The 14034-nt window shown below is 33.7% G+C and overlaps 1 protein-coding gene across 1 annotated transcript; it reads left to right on the top strand.

The window, feature by feature from the left end:
• The first annotated feature begins 9012 nt into the window (after positions 1-9012).
• Positions 9013-10674, top strand: LOC133033436 (uncharacterized). Its single transcript, XM_061108157.1, has 2 exons — positions 9013-9835; positions 9923-10674. Exons 1-2 carry the CDS (start codon positions 9013-9015, stop codon positions 10672-10674), a joined length of 1575 nt encoding a protein of 524 aa, XP_060964140.1.
• The last annotated feature ends 3360 nt before the right edge of the window (positions 10675-14034 follow it).

Genomic DNA, 14034 nt, shown 5'->3' on the forward strand with positions numbered 1-14034 from the left:
CGAGCAATGTGCTCATGAAAGACCTTGGGTGGCAAACCCTTAGTAAGGGGGTCTGTAATCATGGAGTTGTACCTAAGTGTTCTATACAAATCTGTCCACTTTGTACCCTTTCTTTTACAACAAGGAACTTGATGTCAATGTGTTTTGACTTCGTCGAGCTCTTATTGTTGTTAGAATACAATACAGCTGGCTTATTGTCACAATACAACTTAAGTGGTCTTTCAATTCTATCCACAATACGCAGCCCAGTGACAAAGTTTCTCAACCATATACCATGGTTGGATGCCTCGATCATAACATGCAAGAAATTCTACAGCCATGGTGGATGAAGCTATGAGTGTTTGTTTTGCACTCCTCCATGATATAGCTCCACCACCTAACAGATATATGTAGCCCAAAGTAGATCTCCTACTATCTTGGCATCCCGCAAAGTCGGAGTCAGAATATCCAATGATCTCAAAGTGATCTGACCTCCTATATGTGAGCATGTAATCTCTTGTTCTCTTCAAATATCTCATAACCTTTTTGGCTGCTTTCTAGTTATCAATTCCTGAATTGCTTAAGTATCTGCCTATCACTCCAACAATGTACGCTATATCAGGACGCGTACAAACTTGAGCATACATTAGACTCCCAACAGCCGAAGCGTAGGGAATCTTTTGCATTTCCTGAATTTCAAGGCTTCCTTTAGGGCATTGTTTAAGACAAAATTTTTCTCCTTTAACGACAGGGGTATGACCTGGTCTACAATCTTGCATGCCAAACCGTTTGAGTACTTTATCAATATAGCCCTTTTGTGATAATCCAAGAATACCCCGAGAACGGTCTCGATGTATTTGAATTCCTAAAACAAAAGAGGCGTCACCAAGAACTTTCATCTCAAAATGCTTCAATAGAAATCTCTTGGTTTCGTGCAATAAGCCTACATCATTAGTGGCAAGCAATATGTCATCTACATATAGAACCAGAAATATACACTTACTCTCACTAAACTTATGATACACACAATCATCAACAGCGTTCATCTCAAAACCAAATAAGAGAACCACTTGATGAAATTTGTGGTACCATTGACGGGAAGCTTGCTTGAGTCCATAGACGGATTTTTTTAATATGCAAACAATTTTCTTTGGGTCACCGCACACAAAGTTTTCTGGTTGCTCCATATAAATTGTCTCATCAATGTCACCATTGAGAAACACTGTTTTAACATCCATCTGATGTAACTCAAGATCAAAGTGAGCAACAAGTGCCATTATTATTCTAAAAGAGTCTTTCGATGAAACCGGAGAGAAAGTCTCTTTATAATCAATGCCTTCTTTCTGAGTATAGCCTTTTGCTACAAGACGTGCCTTAAACCTCACCACATTACCAATTTCATCCCTCTTGGTTTTCAATATCCATTTACAACCAATTGGTTTTACACCTTCTGGGAATGGGACAACTTCCCAAACTTTATTGTCTTGCGTAGACTTATTCTCTTCATTCATGGCATCATTCCACTTTTGAGAATTAGAACTTTTCATGGCTTGATGAAAGTTGATTGGATCATCTTCCATCATTCCAATATCATCCTCATGTTCTTGAAGATACACTATGTATTCATCTAGATTAATAGCATTTCTTCTTTCTCTAGTGGATCATCGCAAAGGCACATGTTCTTGAGGTTGTTGAGTTTGTACCTCTGGGGTTTGATTGACTATGTTTGGTTGCTCTTGATCTAAAACTTGATCAATATTAGGATTGGAATCCTGAACATTTTCAAAAGCAACTAATGGAATTGGAATCAACTCATCTTCAAGAGAAGTGGGTGATTCTAAATCCTCCTCAAAACCAAAGTCCTTAACCGTATTTCTCCCCCCAAAATCAATATCCTCAAAAAACTTTGCAGTTCCCGTTTCAAATATATTCTTTACTTTGGGATCATAAAACTTGAAACCCCTAGATCGTTCAGAATATCAAATAAAGTAGCTGCTCACAGTTTTGGGTTCTAGCTTCTTTTCATTTGGCCTATAAGGCCTAGCCTCAGCTGGACATCCCCAAACATGAAAGTGCTTAAGACTAGGCTTTCGCCCCGTCCAAAGCTCGTAAGGTGTTTTAGCAACTGCTTTAGTTGGTACCCTATTCAAAATGTAGCTATTGTCTTAAGTGCCTCTCCCCAGAGTGATTCTGGTAAGGTTGAATGACTGATCTGTTGGAAATTATATTACCAGGATCTTAGATCTACTCACAAGTATGTTGATTAACACCCTAAATATGAACTTCTAAAACGATTATAAAACACATATAAAGTATTAGAAACCTTACATTGGGTGCAACAAAATAATATGACTCCTTCCGTTCAGATATCTAGCCCTTGATTCCTTTCTATAGCAGAGCATTATCAATATCTAAACCTGGATCTCTTTCCCTCCTTTTTTAGTGTTGAAACTCCTTCTTGTTGAATGTCTTTCTTCACGATCTTCCTCGCTATGATTGAGGTATCACTTGCTTTGTGTGGGCACTACTCTAACAATAAGTGATTTTGAAATTTCAAGGAAGAAGAGAGAGAAGAAGGTGGCGGCTAGGTATAGAGAGAGAAGGCTCAGGTTTTTCTCTAAAGAAAAGTCAGAAGTTAAGTGTCAATTTCATGAAGCCTTCACTATCTATTTATAGCATTCCACTAGGGTTAGGTTTGAATTATTTGGCATTAAAGTAATGAAAATATGAGATGATAAATGCTATAAAAGTGGCCGGCCCTATACAGTATGGATTTGGGCCTCATTTTTTGCAATTTTGCAGTTTTATCATTTCTGCATCTCATTTTCTCAAAAACGCCAATTTTCAAATTCAACCATTTAAATGCCAATTCTTACTATTTAATAACTATAAATAATTATTAAATAATATTGTCATTTATCATATTTATTAATTGAACCATACAAAGTATCATAATTAACAAATATGCTCCTAAAACTCTTTCTTTACAATTTTGCCCTTACTTAGTGAAAAATTCACAAATAGACATAGTCTAAATTGAGAATTATAATTGATTAATCAAAACCAATTATATGAGTCTTACATGCAATATTATCTCAACTAGTGGGGGGACCATGGGTCTATATAAATGATATTTCAGCTTATGTGAAATGAGTACTCCACCATTTATTTTCGTTTGGTCAAGCTCGAAGGAGATCATCCTTTACTTACTATTCGCCAGATAGAAGCTATAGATTCCATGTTTATGTTAGCGCTCCCAATCAATTGCACTACCGTGTTCCCAAAATGTACGTATCACCCTGACCTAAAAGTAGGCTTAACTAACAAATCAAAGAACACGAATAGCCTCTTGAGATTGAGCCTAATCATAACAGGATTAAGATCATTTGATCCAGGATCAACTAGGCGATATTGACTTGAATAGATATTATGGTAAGTTTAATAAATCTAAGTCAAAGTTCAATATCGGTCCCTTCCGAGGCATACTCCATGCACCCAACCTGAGCTTTACTTTAACCAATGTTCTGGAAAGAACATAGCATTTCTTTAAATGCAAGTAAACTCGGTTGTAGATTATCATATCAGTAAATCCCTGTGTCTGATAAATCTAGGAAACTTTATTCACATAGTCATGTTTACTTTCCAAAGTGTTGACAACACAATAAACAGGATCAAGTATGTCAAAAGGGTTTCAGATGAATTCATACATTATGTGTATATAATCATGAAATAAATCATGTGAACCATGCAACATTAAATGTTATTTCTGATCTATATTAATAAGTAAATCTGATTATATTGAGATGAGTTTTATTTAGGGCATAAAACCCAACAAACTCCCACTTGCACTAATATAAAACAAAAAGTGCATTTCAAATAATCTCAAAATCTTGATATACAAATCAAGTGTAGTAGTAGTAAACTCCTCGTAATCGGATCTGAAAGGTTGATTTAAACACAACCTTTTCTCCACCATTACTCTTCCTTAATCAGAAAATCATTGATAATGTGAAATTCCTCTCTATATGTCTACTCTTTTTGGGATACTGGATTCTATACCTTTGGCAACTACTTTTGGTTAATCAGGAAATTAACACAAGTAGTTAAGGCAATTTGGAATGGTGCCAAAAATGTATAGAACTTTCCTTAGACTGAATAAGTACCTTTCCTGCAACTTTAACATTCAGTCCCTTTCAGGTAGACCTAGAGACTTCACATAGGTTTTTACACTTCTCCAAAATCACCATTCCACCCCCAGAGTAATCACCATCTCATCAGAAAGATTTTCTAGCACAAAGACAAATCTCAAAATCTGATTTGGTATAGTCTAAGAGTTTTAAATACACCCTTATTGACCAACATATAGTTCCTCTTCTTAATCTTAAGATTTACTTGATTGTCTTCCAATGTTCTTCTCCTAGATTAATCTAATACCTACTCATTACTCCCACTCAACAACAGGTGTCGGGTCTAAGGCATACTAAAGCATATCTGAGACCTCTCACTATTGATATAAGAAATTCTTTCATGGCTTTATCTTTTCTGGAATAGTTGAGACTTTTCCTTAGATAAATAAAATCTATGCCTAGAAGTCGAGAAGCTTCTATAGATTGCCATTAGAAAGATAATGCTTCAGCATCTTACTAAAGTAAGTTGCTTGCACTAGAGTAAGTAATTACCAGGTATACCACAAGCCATAGGTTTAGATAAACTCAAACCTATAATACTAGGAACAGGAAGTTTTGTGAAGTCCATTGAATAGACTTATTAACGAAAGTTTCCTTTTATGTCCTTGTAATAGAAAATTTTAGGTTACTCCATGTGAATGGATTAAACCATAGTTCTATTGGATTTTCTTCTTAGTTTCTTATCTTGACAATCCATTACTTGTTTAAACTCACAATGGATTTTAATCACTAGTGTCTTCCAAGAAGGTGAGTTCCTAGAAACTCTCCCACTACGATAAGGTATTGTGAATTATGTCTAAGAAAACTAAATGGTATTAACCTCTTCCGTTGTGACAAGACAATAGAGGCAGTGGGATCATCATATGTCAAATAAGATGATAGAACACTTTTGGAATCAAGAAAAAATATCTCCTTTATTTTCTACTTTATTTTCAGACTTAGTCATTATCTTAGAAAAGTAGTATTTGTTTAAACAAACACTTTCTTATCTATTGACTATGGGATGGTCCACCCCTAATCACTTAGAATAACTAACAAACATGCAAACCATGGTTAACAGTTCTAGCTTTTCTTAAGATTTTGATTAGGTCATCCACGAATCTAGTAATGATTTACTTTAAGTATACAACCATTGCATCATTCTGAAATTGTATTATCATAGAAGGACTTAGGCAATGACTAGTAACTAATCATCAATATGCAAATTGAAATTTCTGTGGAGGTAAGTTTGGATATAATTCAAAAATCAATTTAATGATCTTTGAACTGCATATCTACTAATTATTTCTCCACACCTATTAGTTCGCAAGATCTTTAACCACTTACCTTAATGGTTTATCACCATTGCAAGAAATTCAGAAATTTTTCAAACATTTCAAATTTCTTTGCATAAGGTATAATCTAGAGTTATCGTTTTAAGAATACAACGAAAAACTCATATCCACCCCTGAATGTACATCCATCTACGAATGAGATGAACAACTTTCTGTGGATATAAGCATATTAACTCTTTGCAGAGATTGATATTGTCAAAACCACTATAAGATACAAATGCCATAGATTAATAAATGTGGTTGTGTCTTTTGATGACTTAGATTTATTTACACCAAAGAGTTCTTAGAATATTGCAAGTGGGTCCTTGTCACAGAATACTAAACTCATATTCCATACAGTTTGAATCCATTGGTAGAAAATGGTTATTAAACACTTGTGAAAGTGTAACTGTATTGTATCCTGGAATTAGAAATATAAGAAAATTTCTGTTTGGAATCTAAAATTAAAGTCAAAGACTTAAATTTATACCAAATATAATGAGTAATTCTTCTTGGACCACCACTACTAATTTAAACTCTAAGTCAGATTTGCCCATACAAGTAGGAGATATCTAAGATTGAGGATTTATATCATTTTCGAATAGAATTTTGGGTTTATAATCATATGCGTCATTTAATTTCTGAAGAGAAATATAGAATGACATTAAATGATTTATAGACTATTCATCCAATGATATGTTATGGAGCTAATTCGAAATGAATAAGCCAAGAGGAATTAGTATAATTTCGTTGTTTAAATAAGAATCCAACGATGCTCCGATTAGCGAGAGTCAAAGTAATCTTATTTATACATTATGTACATATAATCATGAAATAAATCATGTGAACCATGCAACATTAAATGTTATTTCTGATCTATATTAATAAGTAAATCTGATTATATTGAAATTAATTTTATTTAGGGCATAAAACCCAACATGATCATACTCCTTACCATATCTTTAAGAGTACGGTTTCGTCTTTCAGCAACACCATTCATGCTAGGAGATCCTAGCATAGTGTACTGTGGGACAATTCCACACTCCTCTAGATATCTGGCAAAAGGTCCTGGACATTGTTCACCTGATCCGTCATATCTGCCATAGTACTCACCACCACGGTCATACCTGACTTGCTTTATTCTTTTGCTAAGTTGATTCTCAACTTCAGCGTTAAAGGATTTGAACACATCCAAGACTTGAGACTTTTCATGAAGTAGAAATAGGTACGCATATCTTGAGTAATCGTCTATGAATGATACAAAATATCTTTGACCATTCCAATAAGGTGTAGGAAATGGCCCACAAATATTTGTATGTATCAACTCTAAGACATCTATAGCTCTTTTTGCACCCAATTTTTTTGTTTTGGTCTGTTTGCCTTTGATGCATTCAATGCAAACATGAAAGTCTAAAAAATCAATTGAATCTAAAATTCTATCAGACACAAGTTGCTGAACTCTATTTCTAGAGATGTGACCTAACGGTTTGTGCCATAAGAAACTTGATTTTTCAGTATCCATTTTACGCTTAGTACCACGTGATTCAACATTCAAGGTTTCATTATAAGAAGCAACAATGTCAACCAAATATAAGTTGTCATAAACCATAAGAGAACCAGTTCTAACAGTATTTGAATTAATAGATAAACTGAAATTGTTGTTTTCAAATGAACAACAATAATCCAATTTGTCCAAACAAGAAACAGAAACCAAATTCTGTCTAAATGACGGTACAACAAAAGTATCTATTAAGTCCAAATAGTAACCAGTACTTAACAACAACCTAAACTACCCTATTGCTTCCACATTCACCCACTTGCCATCTCCCACATAAATGCTTCTTTCAGCATCATTTGGCTTTCGGTAACTCAGGCAACCCTGCATAGAAACACTGATGTTAGTAGTAGCACCGGAATCTAACCACCAAGTGTTTCTTGGTACTGAAGCTAAATTTACCTCAGAACAGACCAAAGTAAGAAATGTACCTTTCTTTGCTTGCCATGCAATGTACTTAGCACATTGCTTCTTCATGTGTCCTTTCATGTTACAAAAGAAACAAGCATCATCATTGTTAGCTTGAGTTTGTTAATTATGTGCAGGACCTTTATCCTAAGCAGCCTCATTCTTTGTTTTCTTGCCCTTATCCTTAGAGGTGCTTGCCAAGTGAGCACTTTCAGTCTTCTCTTGCTTTAATCTTTCTTCCTCTTGAACACAAGATGAAATGAGCTCATTAAGTGTCCACTTCACCCTTTAGCAGTTGTAACTGACCTTGAATTGACTGAATTGTGGAGGAAGAGAGATAAACACTAAATGCACAAGCAAGTCATCAGAAAGCTCAAGCTTTAGTTCCTTTAACTTTGAAGCAAGGTGAGATATTTCCATAATGTACTCCCTTATATTTTCCTTGCCCTTAAACTTCATGGAAATAAGTTTCTTTAAAAGAGTACTTGTTTCTGCCTTATCGCTTTTTGCAAAGCGCTTCTCAATTTCAGTAAGGAAAGTTGTGGCATCGGTGACCTCCTCGGACAACGCACCCCTAAAAGCCTCAGGTATGTCGCGTTTAATGATCATAAGACTAATGCGATTTGAACGGTCCCACTTCTCATAAATCCTCCTTCGCTCGAAGGTACTGGTATCCGTAAGAGGAGCAACACGATCCATCCTTAATGCAAGGTCAAGATCCATGCAGTCAAGAACAATAAAAATGTTCTCCTTCCAGTCCTTAAAGTTATTACCATTAAGCACCGGTACCGAATTAAGGTTAGCAGATACACTAGCAACAACTGAAAAGAACAATACAATTACATAAATAACATGCGCATATAAGAATCCAAATAAAACAATAAATTCAAATAATGGTTAGTCCCATCTGAAGATACCAAACACAGCATTAATATTAAGTCTTTGGACAATAATATTAATTATAAGCGGTATCGTTGTCGTAGTGAATATTATATATCCTTAATAAATTTCTAAACCAAAATTTGAATTAATTGTTATTTAATAAACTGTGTAACAATATATATATATATAAAATATATAATATATAATAAACTGAAATGATGATATATAATTTGTGAAATCTTTACCAGTGTACTGTAAAGAAAATACGCTGGCCTTTAATAAACATTAACAGAGGGAAAGTACGATTATACTTTAAAAACTTTATCAGTGTAATATCATTTAAGATGTCAGTGTGCATGTATACTTTACGCAGAACACAGTTTCAGCGGCACACGCACATTTACACAGTAATCGAGCATTACAATTAAATTATAGGAATATACATTCCACATAAACTATTTGATGAAACAACTATGTCGACACCACATATATATCCGCAGGATGTATATATATCGACACCTTAAACAATAATGAAAGTAGAGGCCTCTACTTTGGAAACCCAATTCTCTCTAGAAACAAGAGTAATGATTTCTCTTTTCTTATCAAGAGACTTAAATCAAAACTTGAAGGGTGGAGGGCGAACACTTTGTCCTATACTGGAAGATTAGTAGCAGTGAAGGCAGTGGCAATGGCTCTTCCTGTCTACTCTCTATCTACCTTCACTCTCCCTGGGAAGATTTGGCATCGGATGGACTGTATGGTGAGACGGTTCTGGTGGACTGGTCGTCAAGAAAAGAGCAAATTCTATGCGCCAAAAAGCAGGGAAACTCTCTGCCAACCGAAGCAAAATGGAGGTCTAGGATTTAGGCAATTTGGAGACGCAAACAAAGCTCTTGTGGCTAAGTTAGCTTGGGAAATGGCGTGTAATGAGGAGAAGTTGTGGGTGAAAATCTTTAAAGAAAAATTCTGCTCTTGGGAATCGTTTTGGGAGGTTAGGACTAAAAATGGAGACTCTAGTGTGTGGAAAGGGATACTTGAAGCTAGATCTATAATCCAGCAAGGCACCACGACTATCATTGCTAATGGAAGGGATATCAACATATGGTGGCAACCATGGATCCCATGGATTAGTTATGATGAGTTTCGAAACACAATGGAGGAAGTCAGAGTGAAGGCTCCACAGCTGAGACTAGTGGTCGATCTCCTACATCATTCGCAGACAAGATGGAATGAGAGGTATGTTATTCACTTATTTGGAAGGAATTTGGGGGAGTTGATTATAGGAATTGACATAGTCAATGGGCTGGAACGGGATACGTTGATTTGGAAAAGGGTGGCATCAAGAAAGTTCACTGTCAAAGAGGCTTACTGGTTGGCCAATGAAAGTTTTTTTGGGCCTGTGCTTTCGGGATGGAGATTAATATGGTCAAACAAGCTGCACCCGAGGAATTGCCTATGGTTGTGGAGAATGTGCAATGGAGTGCTTCGCACTCGCGACAAAATTCGAAGTTGTAATGATATGGAGTGTGTGATCTGCAATTGTACATCCGAGACTCCTAAGCACCTTTTCTTTGAGTGCAACTTTGCCTGAGGTGCAGGGTTTGGCAGTCCTTTAGCAGTGAGGAGTGATGAGATTCAAGGGAATACGATCCTTGATAAAGTGGTGAACCTGTGTAAAGACAGTGAAGGGGGGAGCTTGGAGAATATCCTTACTTGCTTTTATGTTGTCTGTTATGGGATTTGGCGGTATAGAAACTCACTGATACATGGTGGAAAGCAGATGGAGCTAGGCCGTTTTTTGGAAGAAGCAAATGCAAAGTTTGAAGAGTTCGTTTCTGTGCAACATGATCTTGTCAACGCTCCCTCAGTCCTGGCAAAAAAATTGGTGGAAGTGGCTCCCTTCAATTCAAATTTTATTGTCACGGATGGGGCCTTCAAGGATGGGTGGTGTGGAATGGCGATAATGGGGAATGACTCTCGACAAGAGAAGTGGTACACAATGGCTAGAAGTGGAGAAGGTAAATCTGCCTTGGATGCTGAGTTAAAGGCAATCGGTTTGGCCTTGGATTGGGCTGTTGAGATGAATTGGAGGACTTTCACTGTTTTCTCTGATTGCAAAACGGCTGTTGATGCTTTACAGCAAAGGAAAGTACAAGATTGGAAAGTGGCCATTTCGTTCTATAATGTAATGAAAAAGCTGAAAATGTTTGAGTTTCATAATCTTAAGTTTGTTAAGCGGAACTGTCTTGCTTTTGTTAATGACCTGGCTATTCAAGCGAGGGTCCTAAGGTTGGTTGATTATCGTTGTAACGGGGAGGGATTGCCCCCTGTCAATCCTACTTTGTTTTAATCATAATGAACTGAGGTTCTCTTTCAAAAAAAAAAAACAATAATGAGATATATATTTTGCCATTTACTAAATTGCAAATAGAAGACCACAAATACTACTATATAAATTCTCAAAAACTAATTTACGGATGCTCTGATACCACATGTTAAGAATACTGCAAAACTTAATTTAGCTTTAATTAATTCAAGAGAATCGAACAATAGAATATAAATTAGCGGAAACGTACCAGAATCCATATAATCGATTTTGTAATGACCTTGATTGGTATGATCTTCCAATTTGCATCAAAACCTTTCTCTTAAATTTTTTCTCTTGGTGATGGGAATACCAGAGTGAAAAGATACGATGCAAATGGGGACAATTACCCGTTATATTACCAACAGATAAGCCTGCTGGTAATATTTATTGACTATTTTTATTTGGCCCCTCATCAGAATAGAAATTGTCCTTATGGTATCCACATATTAAAATCATGATAATCATGCCCTTAAGTCATAAAATTTATTCTAAAATAGACCACATAAATTTGACTTATTTATTTGATGACCCAACACACATTTCGTATATACAAGTGTGACCCCAATAAATTTCTAACATATTTATCTTTTAAAGTTGTCTGATGTTAAATTGTCTAATGAATGAACATCAACTAGGGATGAATCTCATTAAAAATAATAACCATGTAGAACCAAAAATGGAGATCGAATGTCTTATATTAAATTTTATTATTTTTTTAAAAAATGTATTTTTTTATTTACTATTTATTTTAATTAATTATTACTGAAAACTACTTAATATAAGTTGATCTAAAATTACTTAAAAATTAATTTTTAATTTTAATTTAATTTTCAAATAAAATTTTAAAATTCTAATCTATAAAAAAATATATATTTCGAAATAATAATTAAAATAAAATAAAATAAATATCTGTAAATATTCATATTTAAGTTCAAAAATAATTAAATTATTAACATAAAAATAATTTTCTTATTTCATTAAATATATTAAAATAAAATTAGTTAATTGAATATCTTGAATAAATCAACTTAATAATTAATTTATATTTAAAAAAAATTAATTTAAATTGGTCTAAAATTAATCAAAAAATTAATTTTTAACTTAAATATATTTTTCTAATAAAATCAAATTAATTAATTATCTAGAGTAAATCAAGTTAATTATTAATTTTCTTATTTAATTAATATCTGAAAAATACATATAGATTTTCTAGAAATTAACTATCTTGAATTTATTCCATTAAACTAAGTTTATTTTTCTTAAATTAATTTTAAAATAATCTAATAAAAAATTTATTTCACATATTTTAAAATTAAGTATGTTGCTAATAAATTTTAATTAAATTAAACTAATATAACTAGTCTTATACAATTATTTTAATAAGACAAATGAGCCTTCACTGTTGGGGTTGTTCATGTGAGGGAGAGCTGGATTCGCTATGTCGTACCCACTATTATAGTTCCATAACTCTCACACAAGGCCAAAAAATAGGAATTTAACCTTTAAATAAATAATTATTATTAATTAAATAAGTCCCATGCGAATTGAGTCTAAATAAAATTATCAAAGTGATCTTTTTATGTTAGCAACCTAGTCCATTTGACTTTTCAAAAAATTAAATGGGCTCCTATATGCATCTAAGCCCAAAAATAAACATATAGGCTCATATACATATATATATATATACACTAACTTAGATGGGTCCTACATGTTACTAAGTTTATGACATGAATAAAAGAAGATTACAGAATTACCTGTTACAATTTATTTATTTGATCTATTGACAATTAACTATGATTAATTTGGATCATTGGATCGATCAACAAGATAATCATAGCCATTTAAAGTGAATAAATAATAGGTTTATTAAAAAAAGTTTTTAAATAAACAATTCAATAAATAAATAAACATGTAACAAGTTAGGATATTTGGGTATAAGATTTAATTTTAATTTAAATTTTAAAAAGTAAACCCTAAAATGTTAAAAATTAGGGTTGTAACAATTCTAAATATGTGTTCAAAGAAAAAATTCAACTAACTATTCAAAATTAATGTTATTTAAAAAAAAAAATATCTAACAAGATAAAATGATAAATAACTACTATTTTTCGAATCTCATAATATAATTGAATTTAAATAACTAAATTTTAAAATACTGATAAATTAATGGTTAGATTTTAAAAAATATCTATGTTATTTTCAAATAATATTCATAATTTAATGTCAAATAAGGTATTTCATATAATTTATTAATTAAATAAAATATAAATATCTAATCTTTAAAAATTAATAAATTATTAAAATTTTAAAAGTAATTGTAATAGCAACTTGTAGAAAATATCAATTTTCAAATTCAAAGTCTTCTAATATCTAAAATTAATTAAATTAACAATAATTAATTTTAATCTAATAATTAGTTTTGAAATTTAAAAAATAAAAATCTACACAAAAAGTCTACCAAAAAATTGAAATTTATATCCATGAAATAAAATGACAAAATCATGAAAAATTGGAAAAATTAGGAAATTCAAACACTATGTGTTGCATATTGTCCACACGCACGTACATGGGGGCTTGACAGAGGAACATGGTGCTTGCAGCCTCCTTTGGGACATAAGAAGCCATTCAAACATGAACGCATCCGAAGATCATGGTGAACAACATTCTGAACAATTGGAGTCCCTTGAGGCGCTAGCTCGAGATTTGTTGAAGGAATCATCAAATCAAGTTGCGGGTTGTTGCAGGGCCATGATGGATATGCAGAGGGATTTCGATGAGAAGATGAAGGGGGTGTTGGAAAAACTATCGGACCTGTCTAATTTTGTGAAGGAGAGATTCATGCCTCTCGATGCAGATGTAGTAGTAACTAAAAGGGCGATAACGAATCCGTCACAAGGAACTGAGTCATCTTTAGCCCATTCCTCAAAAATTAAAGTCACGGAACCGAAAGCCTTCAATGGCAGTAGGAATTCGAGAATTTCCTTTGGGATGTCGAGCAGTACTTCAAGGGAGCTAGAATTTCAAATGCAGATCGAGTGACCATTACAAGCATGTATCTTAAGGGTGATACCAAATTATGGTGGCGCAACTAGATGGAAGAAGATACACGTTCGAGGAGGCCCAATATTGAGACTTGGGACGTGCTGAAAAAGGAGTTGAAAGATCATTTCCTTCCATGCAACACGACATGGATCGCTCGTGAGTCCCTAAAAAAACTCAAGCACACTGGTTCGGTGCAAGAGTATGTGAAAGAATATATGTCTGAGGAGGACAAGATGTTTAACTTCTTGTCGGGATTGCTGCCGTGGGTAGAGGCTAAATTGAGGACGCAAGCGGTAACTG

This window comes from Cannabis sativa, unplaced genomic scaffold, assembly GCF_029168945.1.
Source record: "Cannabis sativa cultivar Pink pepper isolate KNU-18-1 unplaced genomic scaffold, ASM2916894v1 Contig7, whole genome shotgun sequence".
Classification (NCBI taxonomy): Eukaryota; Viridiplantae; Streptophyta; class Magnoliopsida; order Rosales; family Cannabaceae; genus Cannabis; species Cannabis sativa.